This window comes from Trichomycterus rosablanca, chromosome 14, assembly GCF_030014385.1.
Source record: "Trichomycterus rosablanca isolate fTriRos1 chromosome 14, fTriRos1.hap1, whole genome shotgun sequence".
Lineage (NCBI taxonomy): Eukaryota > Metazoa > Chordata > Actinopteri > Siluriformes > Trichomycteridae > Trichomycterus > Trichomycterus rosablanca.
The window spans coordinates 12,005,607-12,020,156 of record NC_086001.1 but is presented as its reverse complement, the minus strand read 5'-3'; the positions used below and the strand labels follow the sequence as shown (position 1 = coordinate 12,020,156).

The window sequence follows — 14,550 nt, the reverse complement described above, 5'->3', positions numbered from 1 at the left end:
TGCAGCTTGCAACAAAAAAGTGGAAAGAAAAGAGAACAGAACAGAACAGAGAAGTGAATGTCATGATATGGCAAGCTGCTCAACGTGATGCGACAATCAAATTCCTAGAAAAAGAATAACAAAGGAAACCTAGAACAAGCCGATGACAACAATGAACAAAGAGCATCCCTCACCACAAACTGGCACACTGGCATGCACTGATGGATGTAAAGTGGAAAATCAGACATCATCAGAGAAAGCCAGACATCATGGTTCCAAGAATGACGGATGTTGCCGTACACAAACAATTATATAACCAAATTTTAGGCCAACATTGGGGCATGATTTACAGAATCATGTCCTTCTGCCATGCCAATAAAGGGACATGGAGCTTCAGATGATTTAATGTAGTGTGTCACAGAAAATTTAAAATAAATATAAGGTTACAGTCACACTGCCTAGACCAGATTGTCCTTTGTAAATGTTTATTTAAAAAAAACTGTTGAACCTGTTAAAATGACCACTTGGACGCCAACTGTTATGTTGACTCCTAAGTTAATGGAGTTACAAGAAAGACAAAATTACTAGAATTTTCTAAAATGTTATTTGTAACTCACAAATAAAATGTCAGTTATGTTATATTAAAGGTGTTGTTTAAATTTAACCAGGCACAAGTCAGGCATTGCTATTCTCACTAAAATGTGGTGGTGGCAGCATGATATTATGGAAAAACTTTCTAACAAGAATGGAATTCAGGTCAGGTTTTATTAAATACTGAATTATTATGTTCTCTGTTATAATAAAAGCTTAAAATAAAAACTAGCTCCAATCTGTCAAAAAGCTCAAAGTCAGCTATCTGTAAAAACTCCCAGATGTCATGCAACCAACAGGGATGCATATAAATTAATACTTGTGGTTTTGAAATTCGACTTTTTTAAAGTTTATTTTCATTTTCATTAACAATTTTATCACGCACGGACATGATTGGCTACGTCTGAGAGAAGGAGGGTTGTGGCCAAACAGCCTAGATACTGGGTGACGCACTTGCCAGTGCACTGCCACTGACGGTCCCAAGCCTGGATAAAATGGGTGGGTTGTGTCAGGAAGGGCATCCGAAGTGAAACTGTGCCAAAGCTGGTATACGAACCAGAATGATCTGATGTGGTTCAGCCAAAAAATTATATATATATATATATATATATATATACAATATATATATATATATATATATATATATATATATATATATATATATATATATATATATATACATACACATATATAGAGTTGTGTTTTAAGTTTTGTGTTTGATAGCATTATTGGTTTTTGCTGCAGTATCTAACTGTTTACATTTTAATAATATGCCAGGCTTTAGGAATGAAAACGTTAAGTTGAACAATTAGTAAAGCTGCAATCGGGGGGTGCAGTAATCTGTTACACTTGCCCACCATTGGCCAGCCATGCATCTACACAGGCATGATTAGCTATATCCGAGGGGGAGGGAGATGGCCCTACAATGGATAGTCGTCCTGTCCAGGATATTCTTGCCTTGAGCCCATTGTTTCCCGACAGACCTGCTGCAACCCAAACCAAGATAAAGTGGTTTATGGAAATGAAATGACATGATACGAGTGAGGCTGCAGGATGTGAATTAGTGCTCGGGATGTGAAAGTCTCAGTGGCATTTAGATAAGATTATTCATTGAAACAAGAATGGGCGACTATATGTGCAATTTTCTTAACGAATATTCACACCGTCCACAAAAAATGTTTACCAAAACAGTGTGCAGTAAGTGAGAGAGTCAATTATGTACAAATGTGCTTTTGTGGTCCCAATGCACAGAGGCCTTCAATGCAGCTTTATTACTTTCCTACACAACACACCTGATTCAGCTCACAACTAATAAACCGTTCCTACATGAGTTCTGCTCTGGTCTTTAGAAACCTACAAGTTTAGATCTCAAACTCAAATTCAGCCCAGTAATAAAGATTAATGTGATTTTATAAACTAATTTATTAATTATTTGATACATTAAGTGCTTTATAGGGAGGGTGCATCAACATCTATAAATTAAACTGTCCATAGTTGTTTTCTTTGGGCACATCAGATGCACTGCGATGAAGCACTGAGATAGATAGATAGATAGATAGATAGATAGATAGATCTCTAGTACTGTAAGTAAAACTCCTTGGGCAGTACAGTAAGAACTGTGTCTGGCACATCAATATCATGCATGGAAACACTGTGGTGGCAGCATCATGCTTTGTTATGGCAGGGCCAGAGAGAATTGTAAGAATTGTTCACTATTAGTTTACCTTTCAACAGCCAATACAACACATGGTGACACCTGAAGATGGTAGTTCACGTATGCTTACTATCTATTCTGACAGAGTTTAAGAGTATCTACAAAAAAGAATGGGATAAACTGCCCAAATCCAGGTATGCAAAGCTTGTAGAGACAGATCCAGGTATATCTGCAGCTACAAGTGCCCCTACAAAGTATTTAATAATAGAACTGAATACTTCTAAGAAAAAGATACATTAAATACTTTGTCATTATGAAATAAATATAGAATAGGATAGGATAGGATAGGATAGGATAGGATAGGATAGGATAGGATAGGATAGGATAGGATAGGATAGGATAGGATAGGATAGGATAGGATAGGATAGGATAGGATAGGATAGGATAGGATAGGATAGGATAGGATAGGATAGGATAGGATAGGATAGGATAGAATAGAATAGGATAGAATATGATAAGACAGGATAGAATAGGATAGAATAGAATAGGATAGAATAGAATAGAATAGAATAGGATAGAATATGATAAGACAGGATAGAATAGAATAGGATAGAATAGGATATTGTCACTATAAACAGGTACAATGAAATTTTGTATAACAAAATGATTAAATCAGCCAATCAAATGTAATTACCAATTAAATCCTAAGATATGATTGGTAATTACATTTATTTAAAATCAAATCCATACCATAATGAACTGATTCCTAGTGTTTCCTAGTGGATACGAACCTGCCGTGACCCTGACCAGGATAAAGTGGTTAATAAAAAAACTTTAAAAAAAACTTGTAATAACCACATGGCTCAGGATTTTTTTGAGAAAACCCTTGTTTAAAAACACATTTATTTGCTGCATCTAAAAAACTACACAAAGTAAAAGCCATGTAACACCATTCGATAACACCACCGACTTCTCTAAGCTTCAACTCATCTGAGACAGAAACACCCTGGTATGGGGTGTGTAAGTGCAAAAAGCATGTGTAACTTGCACATCTGTGAAGAAACCATTAATTAAGTTCCACATTCTACATGTTACAGCAGTGTTGCTTTAAAATAAGAGTGTGTAGGTGCTAGACTGGCCTGTCTGCACTCCAGACCTGAGTTATATTGAAAACCTGTGGTGCATTATGAAGCACACATATACAACAGCAGAGACTCCAGCAGCTAAAGTGTTACATTAAGCAAGAATGGGAAAAAAAATTCTACTTTTAAAACTGGAGCTATTGTTGTACTTAGTCCCTATGCTGATTACAATCATTTTTGTTTTTGTTCGGTTTTAATTGAATACAGGTAAAAAAAAAAGTGTTTGCAAATCATTGCTGACTGATTTTATATACATTTTCTTTTTGTTTTTTGTTAGTTGGATTTGTCCTAATTACTTTGTACATGTTTTGTATTTTTTATAATATGCATTAAAATAAGCATGGTGTTGCAGAAGGCAGTGTTATCCTGCTCTAAGATTAAATCCTAAGATCTAGTTACATGCTGTTTGGAGTTTGCTGTGTTTTTGTCTGGTGTTCTTGTAGGTACTTCATTTTTTTGTTTCTTCCTAAACCATACCAGTAAGAGCAATCATGATCAAAACCAAACTGATAATTAAGATCAATGAATGCAAATTTACTTTTCTGTTTCAGAATAACTGTGCTTGCACAAAGCCCTGATCTTATTCCCATTGAGCACCTTTTTATTTAAATAGAACGTTGATTGTAATCAAGCCTTCTCATTTAACACAAGTACCTGACCTCACAAATGCTCCTTTGACTGGACTGTGAAAAGCCTTCCCAGAGAATTAGAGACTGTTGTAGCTTACAAATATGCTTTCGGTGTATATCTAGGCATTAATCTGAAGATTGCTTGAATTACTTTATCTGATTTGATGCCAACAATTACAGTAAATTGCCTTCTTGTCGCAGTAATTGTCCATGTTTAGGCTCTATCTGCTGTCCTTCATTATTGTCATGTAGTTCTGAGTAATTACTATTAAAAAACACTTTCATTTTAGTAATGAAAGTCATCTCACCCTCTGACATTGCTGCAACGATTGTTGTGTATTTTGTTCTTTATTTGGACGAAAAATATACTTTGTGTATATGAATGAAAAATAAGAAGTAATTATGATGAAGTGATTATATGAGCACAACACAAAGTCTGTACTAATTACTTTAACTAGTGATTTTATTCTAACTATTTCCCTGGAGACACCGGATGGTGACAATTCATCAGAAAAGGCTATGCTTTGTTGAACACTAATTGCAATGTCTTAATCCCATTAAGCCCTCTGTGCGGTTTCTCACTTCCATATAAACAACTGTAGTATGAACCGTAATCGTGTAATAATAAAGTGTTCTCACTTACTTTTTATTGAAAGACTTATACAGACAAAAAAGCATCACCTACTGAAAAGTGTAAAAGCAACAGCTGTATTTAAGTGTGACAAACAGAGTTGTGCAAATTACTGAACATTTTTGTCAGAAATTGATGCTGAATGCATCAATTTATTCTAAAGCTGTTCAGATTTAGGCTACTGTAGTTTTTCCACACCAAGCCATTTTTCAATTTGTGCACAGAGAGGCTTTAACCAAACACCTGCCACCAAGTTGGAAGCAGATCACTCACTTCATATAATTAATTTTATTCACCTGTCACCAATTAGTGTGGCTGAAACACCAGAACTCCCCTTCTAATTTTGATGATTAAGAGCACAGAAATACTTAATCACCAAGTCATGTGACTACCTCTGTAAAAACAGCATTTTGGTTTTCTTGAGCACTAAGGTGTGTCTACATCAGATGTGTTGTCTATGTCATGGTATAAATAAAAACATTAGTGATGACCTCAGAGAAACAATTGTCACTGCTCATTAGTTTAGGAAGGGATATAGGACGGGTCATTTCCAAACAGCTGAAAATGGAGGTCCAACAGTTGCCAATATTTACAGGAGTAGTTCAGTCCAAGGTCAGAGTATGTGCCACCATACTACCCCATGTGAGCCGTACAAATAGAATTCTGGAATAACTCGCTGCTTCCCTCTACTGGTGAGTTGCAGCATGTACAAACCCATTAGTGAGTTAACGTTATTTAATTGGTAATCAAACAAACTGCAGGTTTTCGTAGGAATCATTGTAAATGAACATTAACATTGTTTGTTAAAAATACTGAAATATCAAAGAAAAAAAACTGGTTCTAGAGAGTTCCTCAAAAATATTTTAACTCTACAGACAGAAAGCTTACTACTGGCTTATATTTTATTTAAAATGTAAATATTCAAGTATTTGAATACTATAAAATAAAGATAATCATAATTTAAATTGTAATATCTATATGCTTATTAATTTATTTCCTGAAATCATATTTTGATCAATGTGGAAAAATATTTTTATACTGTACAATTGTATTACAGTTGTATAAGACAAATAAAGGGGTTTTATTAATAATCATCAGTTTGTCCCAGAAGGTAATTTAAATATATTAAAAAAAATAAACACATCATATTGTACACATCATATAGTACCACTTATTAGGTATTATGTGTATCAAAGTATTCCAAAAATATGTCAGAAATCAGGTGCAGAGAATTTTGACACTGAAATGAATGAACTCCTTTCTCCCTATATAAGCGCACCTTTTATTTTTTGTTTTTATTTATTTATTTTTATTTATTTTTGTTTTATTTGTCTGTGAAATTGTTTTTGTTTTATGTGTATATCTGAATGAATGTACAACACTGGTCAACGTAAGTTGTTTTAAGAGTGCTTTATAAATAAACTAAACTAAGTATGCGTAGTGTCTCAAATAGCTTTATAGTGCGCACTAGATAGGGTGGATGGTTCCACCCTTTCTAGTGCGCACTACAACGCTATTTGAGACACTACACATACTGACCAATCAGAACGCAGCGACTCGACAGTGGGGCGTAATGACTCGTCATAGGAAGAGCTAAACAGGTAGCGATGTTCAACCGATTTTTGACGTCTAGTTAAGGTAATCTCGCGCAATTCACCACCATTTAAACAGTAATTGATTGTTTTGATAAATGAGAAGCGAATATCATTGAAAATATTAATATGATAAATGAGAAAATAGAGGATACGCTAGCCTGAACTATAAGGAAGGATTGTGCAGCGAAGTCATGGGGTGCGTCCTAAATCGCATTCTACCGTACTAGGTAGTGTGTAGAAAGAGTAACGACGCTAATGACCTGATTACGGTTTTCACATACTACTTAGTATGGTAGTGTGCGATTTGAGATACAGCCATTCATTCTGTTGGCTACTCACGTTTGCTGTGTTTTTGATTACTAACCATTCTGAAAATGCGGAAAATTAGGAACGTATTAAATGTAGAATTATGCCTTTTTGCAGACATGTATTAGTTGCAATTCATAACAGAAATGCAATTAGCAATTAACAGTATAAAACCCAGTTAGCTTAGCAAACACCTTACTATGCTTGCCACCCAGCTAGAGTATTAATGCTGCTTTCAAAAACCACACAGTACTGTAGTATATATTATGTTAAAATGTTGTTACGTTAAAAGTATTCTTTATATTATGTGCTTTATATTTTATTTAACATTATTTAGGGCTAGGCAATATGACTGTACAATATCAATATTGGAATGAATTTTTAAATAGTAATTTGAGCTTTCTTTAAACAATATAGCGAACGAAATAGCAAACAAAGGGGAAAGTCATTCTTTTCTTTTTTTATATATATTTTTTTACCACCGAATTTATCCTGGTCGGGGTTACAGTGGGTCCGGGTTTCAGAATTACTGGGCGAAATACAATAACACAACCGTCCCTTTAAATTAGACAGTATGGCGTCTTCAACGCTGACTGACAAGACTGTCTCCAAACTCACCTGTAACAACAGACCTCGGACTTCTCGTTGACAGCCAAAATGCCCAACAGGCTGGTAGCACCACTGGGGTTTTGCCACATTTGTAATAGAAAATAAAACAGTTAAAGAAAGACAACTTTACACCAAAAGAGCCACAAAAATGTTTGAATTAGCTGTCCGCTAATTAGCCGTTTCTTCTGACAGGAATTTAAATCACCTCAGGTGAGCTGTTGCTATGCAACAAAGTCTCATTAAATGTAACGCAGAACCTAGTTTAATTAAAAACCTGGTCATTAGTTAAGGCAATGTGGTCAGAAATTGACAACAAAAGCTTATTTCAGCCCAATTTAGCACTTATTTAATAATAGAATAGATTTATTTTAATTTATTTAGCATACTTATGAATCATAACACAAAATGACAAAATTAGCTTTACACTGTAAGGCCGAATAAGTTCAATTTACTTAAAAAATTTGAGGAAACCAGTTGCCATAAAAAAAATATTGATTTCTTCTTAGTTTTCATGTTAATTACATTTTAAATATCAATTAGAAATGTTTATAGAAAAACAGACAGAATAATAAAATTATTTTTCTTTAATTTAACTTCAGTAGTATTTACTTAAAATACAACATGTCAGGAAAACATCTTTAAAACTGTACAAACTGTATATAAAGTTCTGATGAAAGCACAAACAGCTCTTTACAGTAACCATGAACCTGTACCTGTTTTACATAGCAAGCTGATTTCTTAACGTTTGGCTGGCAGCTCTCTAAAACAAAACAAAGAAACAGAAGTATTAATATCAACATTAATACCATTCATTTAAGGATTAAAATAAAGCAAGCCAGCACACTCTTTGCTTCGTATGAAAATTGTTAAGTAAAGTACAACACTTACCAAAATTAGACTGAAGTTGGGTTAATGGAAGATGAAAAAGCCCTGTTAGACTGGTGTACATGCTACTCAAAAATAGCAGGAAGAAAATGTTCGTCGACTTAGTTTAACAAAGGTTCCACTTGGCAAAAGACATCCAAGAAAGACAAGTTTACTTTTGCAAAAAGCCTTAAATGAAAAGTAAAAAGTAATTTGCAACAATAGGTTACAAAAGTTAAAACAAATGGCTACCCGAACACAAGAAAATCATTTTTGCCTGATTCACCAACAGCAAGCTGAAAAAAGGCGGACTTACACGTAAATCTGATTAAAAAGTAATTTCTTTTGTTTAGTAAACTTAAATCTTTTAGCACATTTAAATGTGCACTCAAATGAGTACAATGTAGTTTTTTGTAGTTGTAGATTTTATAGTAGAGCAAAAAAACTTAAATAATTTATGTATGTTGTACTAAAAATGTTTGATTACATATAAAGTCCGGGCTTACAGTGTAGTACTGGCATTTTACAGATATGGACAACGTTTTGACTACATTGTTTTGTCTAAACTGTACACTATATTTTACTCTTAGGTCAAGAAAAGATGACAAGGCAGAGAAAAAGAAATGTGGCCAGAAATGGAGTGCCTCACTCGCAGGAGGAAAAACCAATCCTCCAAGGTCGCAAAGAGAAAAAAAAGAAGAAGCCTGCGGACATCGGCAAGATTCTTATCAACATATCTATCGGGTTGTGCATTTTCAGTCTTATCTGGTTTTTCTATGCCCTGTACATGCGCTCGTTATTGGCCAAAAGAGTCGTGACGCCGCACCCTTCTCCACGGGTGCTAGACGCCAATAGCACCAGTGCTGCTGTGTCCCCGGAAAGGTTTTGGGGCACATATCGGCCCCAGGTCTATTTTGGCATGAAAACAAGAAGTCCAAAGTCTGTTGTTACAGGTGAGAGTTTTTTGACAGTTTTGTCAGTAATTATTGATTGTTTACATTGTTATGCACACCATATAGTGGTTACGGTGCTGGTCTAGAAATCAGTAAGGTTGTTGGTTCAAGCCCTGCCACTGTTGGACCCCTGAGAAAGGCCAAGTCGCTTAGTATAAAAACACCTGCTAAATGTCACAAATGTAAATGTAAGTATTTTATGAATTGTGTGAATAAAGAGGGTGTTAAACTTTTGTTGTAGCAGGAAACTAATGCAGGGGTGTCCAAACTTCAGCCCGTGGGCTATGCAGCACGTTGCCATTTTTGAAACAGCCCGAGATATATTTTAGAAATAAAATTGAAGTGCCTGACATTAAGCAGGTTTTAAAAAAACGTGAGTGCTTGAGATCCACAGCTCCACTTTCAACTCAATTATCAATGGTTAATTAAAGTAATTTTACTCAACATCATTATTCAAAGTATGACTTATTTGTTACACCTTAATCTTTAACATGTCTCCTGATTTTGCTGGCTTCCTCTGCTGGTTAGTCGATGGTGTTTACACAGAGATGGTGAACAATGGACGTTACACGTTAAATGCTCTGTGTGAACCCATTTGTGGTAGGTGAAAGGAGCCATTGGCTACTGCACACGTGTCGGAGTGGGCGTGTGAGAACAACAGCTTTGTGTCCTTCAATTTCAGCCTCTGCCTTTAGCCTAACAGATTAACTACAAAAAAGAAAATGCTGCTATTTGACAGGTTTGGTGTTCATTTGAGTAGTTAGAGACGTTATCAGTGCTTTCTTATATTATTATACTATTATTATAATATTATTATTTTATAATATTAGTGCAAAAACAAAACTTACCAGTTCCACTGGCAGTACAATTGACTGACCAAGTATTTAATGCTCATTAAAGTCATATTGCGCACATGTTCTTCCATCAGCAGCAGCGATACGTCAGTGTCTCTGTGTGTGGCTTTGCAGGTTTAATGTGGATGCGTCAGTTCTCGGATGGGGAGTTAAAGCTTAGGCACACGTGTGAACAGGGGGACCATTTACGCTCCTACGGCTGGCTGATGCACAACGGCCTTAACTTCGGTGTGCAGGAGATTCACGACGACGATTTCATCCTCACAACAGAGTATGCTAAACGTGTAGGTGGGGAGCATGGTGGTGATTGGACATGGAGAATAACAGCCAAACAACACGTGAGTAAAATATCAAGTGCAATTTATAAATCGGTCTACATAAACATTTTCCTATTACATGACTTTTTTTCCCCCCTAGAGCTCTGCCCCTCAAGCTCCGATCATCTCGCTTATGTTCTACGTGGCCGCGGATACTCAGGGTTCCCTGCAAGGTCACATTGAGGAAAAAAGTCACCTGAGCTCCGTTACTGGCACTTCGGAGGAACTGGGAAACTTCAAGATCACTTTTCGCAAACCAACTGCCGGAGAGACGGCTAGTGCAAAATATGCCAGGTATTTTAAATAGCTCAGACACACACACAGTTGTTTAAACTGTTTCACAATTAGAGAAAGAATTACAGGGTCAGATGTGTTACAGGATTTTATTTCTACACACACTGTAAATGAATTTGACTTAGTGTTTATTATACCTCCACCTCTGTGGTAATTTTGCTACTGATGCTAATATTAAGGAGCTAGAAGAATTTTATTTAAAAAGGTAACTACTGCGTTATTTAACAGGGCAGTTGTGGTCTAGTGGTAAAGGTCGGTGGTTCAAGCCCCACCACTGCCAGGTTGCCACTTTTGGACCCTTGAGCAAGACCCTTAACCCTTAATAGCTTAGACAATATATACTGATATACTGTACAATATATCACTTTGGATCTTTGCATCTGCTAAATGCTGAAAATGTAAATTTTACTGGTCTGGCTGATGGCTGACACGTTGACCTGACTCTCAAAGGACGCTCAGGTGGTGCAGTGGTAAGTTATGTACCACTCCTATTCAGGATTTAAAAACCCAGCCGTGTTATTGGCTTGTCGGGTGTGTACATACAGACATGATGTCTGTGTGTAGGTTTTTTTAAATCTTATACATTTACAACCTACAGGACATCCAGCAAATTAATAATGCATTCATTTAAAACTTTTGTACTATTTGTGGCTACTATGTAGTACAGGGGTGCCCATACTTTTGTGGCTTGAGATCTACTATTTCAGTTGACAGGTCATCACGATCTACTTTTTAAAAAGGTTGGCCTCATCATTTTTCAAAAATGCTTTGTAGCTTTTTTATTTTTTATTTTTTTATAAATGCGCTTCATTTGCCTATATTGATATTCAGCATTACAGGACATGCATGGATCCAGTGGGTCCAGTGTCACAAACACTGGGCGCAAGACAAAGATACGCCCTGGACAGGGCGCGTCAAACCATCGCAAAGCATCACACACTCATTTATCCACTTACTCACACATACAGGTGCAATTTAGAGCAGCAACTACACCTACTAGCGCGTTTCCAACCCGGAGAAAAGCCACACAGACATGGGGAGTACATGCGCCAGTTCATTCTAACCTGTAATAAATTGCATTTCTCAATATTTCCACTAGGTAAAGGCAAACCGCAAATTAAAGAACAGTGACCACACTTCAACAATCATGTTGACCTGTTAGAATCAGGTGCGATCTACCAGCATGTACGCGATCGACGTATTGGGCACCCCTGATGTAGTACTTTTTTTTAAAAACAACATATTTAAATAATTCGGATGCTCACATATTTTTAGGGGTCGCCACAGCGAATCATATTAGTCAGTGTTGTTGTTTTTATGTTGGATGATGCAACCCTCCTTATTTTATCCATGCCTGGGTCAGTCACTAAGAGTGTACTGATAAGTGCACTTCCCAGTGGCTAGGCTATTGGGTCAACCCTTCCCAAGCCAATCATGTCTGACCAATAGTAGTGGGCTAGTGGGTTTTATTGAATAGTAATAAGGCTTTTTCCCTTAACAGCACTGATCTTTTTAGAGTAACACCACAAAATCACTATCAGATACTTTAGACTGCTTTACTTTTTAAGAAACATTATGTCTACTGATTTATTTGTGTTAAATCAGATGATAGGTAAGTGTCAGTCTGTCAGATCACAGCAACATCAAAATTAACAGACCAGCCGAGGAGGTAAAAAAAAAAAAGTTACAACAGAGGACAAAATCATGTGTTGATATTTTTTAATTCTTTTTTTTTTTCATTTAATTTATTTATTTTTAATAAAAACAAGCCATGATCTATCTCTTTTCCTCAGCTACAATTATCTCCAGACACGGAGCCCTGGTCTGGACAGGTTGAAAAACATAGTGGAGAGCAGCATGAGTCGCAGATTTGTTTTCAATTCACCCTCTGGTGAGAGAAGACCTTACTTCGCCGTGGACACCTATTCACCCCCTCCAGAGCAGCACTCGCAAAACGATAACCGCGTACAGAGTGACTTTATTGTTCATCAGGTAACTGTCCAGGCCCCATTCCAGATCGAAGTTTTGTTTGAGTCCGGAAGCTTCCATGACCGACCGAACCAGTTGGTGGGCTCGGTGCTGACTGAGGAGCTGGAGCAGCAGAAGACGGCTTTTAATGAGAAGTTTGAGAAGACCTTCGGGCTTCAGGTTAAAGGTTTCAATCCATCCCAGGTTAAATTCGTCAAGGCTGCTTTTAGCAACATGCTTGGTGGAATTGGCTACTTTTTTGGACAGTCTGTGGTGCAGTCAGTTTACAACGAGCACCCCTTACTCTACCCTGAGGGGGCATTGTTTACTGCAGTGCCCTCTCGTTCCTTTTTCCCAAGGGGATTCTTGTGGGATGAAGGCTTCCATCAGCTCCTTCTAAGCAAATGGGATTCGCAGGTGACCCGTGAGGTTGTCGGGCATTGGCTGGACTTGATTAACATTGAAGGCTGGATCCCACGTGAGCAGATTTTGGGGGATGAAGCCCTCAGCAAGGTTCCTTCAGAGTTTGTGGTGCAGCGCAATGAAAATGGCAACCCGCCAACATTCTTCTTAGTCCTGGAGGAGTTTGTTGAGAAGCTCGAGACCCTTCCTGAAAATGAATCTTTTCAGAAGACTCTATCCTTCCTTCGCAGACTCTACCCTCGACTTCAGACTTGGTTCGATTGGTATAATACCACCCAAGCAGGACCTCTGCCCAACTCCTACCGTTGGCGAGGCAGAGACACAGACACCAACCTTTTTCTCAACCCTAAGACATTGACCTCTGGGTTGGACGACTACCCTCGTGCGTCACATCCATCTGCAGACGAAAGGCATGTCGATTTGCACTGCTGGATGGCGTTGGCATCCCGGGTCATGTCAAGAGCTGCACAACTGATTGGCGAGCCCTATCAGGAATACGAACGCACCTACCAAACCCTGAGCGATAACACACTACTGAATGAGTTGCACTGGTCTGAGCAGCATCGTGCTTTTTGCGACTATGGCAACCACACCCATGCCGTTTCCTTGCAGCAAGAAAAGGTCTTTGTGCCACCTGGGCAGCCAAGGCACCATTTCCCAGCGGCACGCCTGGTGCGAGCAGTTCGCAAAGCCCCCAAACTTCAGTTTGTCAACGCGCTTGGCTACGTTAGTCTGTTCCCCTTCCTGCTTCAAATCCTGACACCCGAATCCGACAAAATCGAGCACATATTGCGAGATATTAGGGATCCTGACCGCCTTTGGACGCCCTACGGCTTGCGCTCACTGTCTCATTCGGATCCTCTGTATATGAAGCGCAACACCGAGCATGATGCCCCTTACTGGCGCGGAGCGATATGGATCAACATGAATTACTTAGCAATAAAGGCACTGCATCATTACAGCAGTGTAGAGGGGCCATACCAGGACAAGGCTGCTGCTCTCTATCAAGAGCTCAGGACTAATGTTATCAATAACATTTACAAACAATACCAGGCAACTGGCTATATCTGGGAACAGTATAACGACAGCACTGGCAGGGGACAAGGAAGCCATCCCTTTACTGGCTGGTCAGCTCTGACTCTGCTAATGATGGGTGAACAGTACTGAGACCGTTGCAAGTTCAGTATTTTAACATGCGGGCTATCCAAATGCGCCATCTCAAGAAATGCTGCCCATTCACGAGTTCTTGTTTCATTAATTGATGAAGAAAAAACTGTTTTGTTTTTTTTAATTGTTCACTGTATTTTGACAAGATTTTGGTGTGATTTAATTAAAGAGGAGCTTTTTTATAATGATGAGTCAAGCTGCTTTTATGAATCCAATTTTCTGCAATGTAATAATTGTACTAATGGTTCTTATTTAATCTGAATTCAATGTTATCATGTAGAAAACCAGAGGAATCAGAGGAAAGATCAAATTGTCAATATAAAAGTGTTATTTGTTTGTTTTTTAATTCAATTCAAATTTATTTGTATAGTGCTTATTTCCAATAGACAATTTCTCAAAGCAACTTTACAAATTCAAGGACTGAAATCTCCTGATGAGCAAGCCTAAGGTAAAAAAAATCCTTAACCATTACAAGGAAGAAAGCATCAGTGGAACCAGACTCCACAGGGACCTCCATCCTCCTTGAGTGACCTAGAGGATTTGAAAGGATTAGAATTTGATTAAATAAAGCAGG

The 14,550-nt window shown here is 37.6% G+C and overlaps 2 protein-coding genes across 31 annotated transcripts in view; one reads left to right on the top strand and one right to left on the bottom strand.

Moving 5' to 3' along the window:
• Nucleotides 1–7,303, bottom strand: part of LOC134326035 (neurexin-1a-like) — a 482,010-nt gene extending 474,707 nt beyond the window's left edge. For all 29 annotated transcript variants that reach the window (XM_063008218.1, XM_063008221.1, XM_063008228.1 and 26 more), the window contains exon 1: nt 7,146–7,303. The gene's annotated coding sequence lies outside the window, so the exon portion shown is untranslated. The remainder of the gene's footprint in view (nt 1–7,145) is intronic.
• Nucleotides 6,218–14,161, top strand: mogs (mannosyl-oligosaccharide glucosidase). 2 transcript variants are annotated; one of them, XM_063008248.1, is made up of 5 exons: nt 6,218–6,264; nt 8,591–8,953; nt 9,922–10,145; nt 10,225–10,418; nt 12,212–14,161. In XM_063008248.1, exons 2-5 carry the CDS (start codon nt 8,602–8,604, stop codon nt 13,974–13,976), a joined length of 2,535 nt encoding a protein of 844 aa, XP_062864318.1. In that variant the 5' UTR covers nt 6,218–6,264; nt 8,591–8,601; the 3' UTR covers nt 13,977–14,161. The 2 variants fall into 2 exon arrangements, with proteins under 2 accessions (XP_062864318.1, XP_062864317.1); XM_063008247.1 differs by lacking the exon at nt 6,218–6,264 and adding an exon at nt 7,320–7,346.
• The last annotated feature ends 389 nt before the right edge of the window (nt 14,162–14,550 follow it).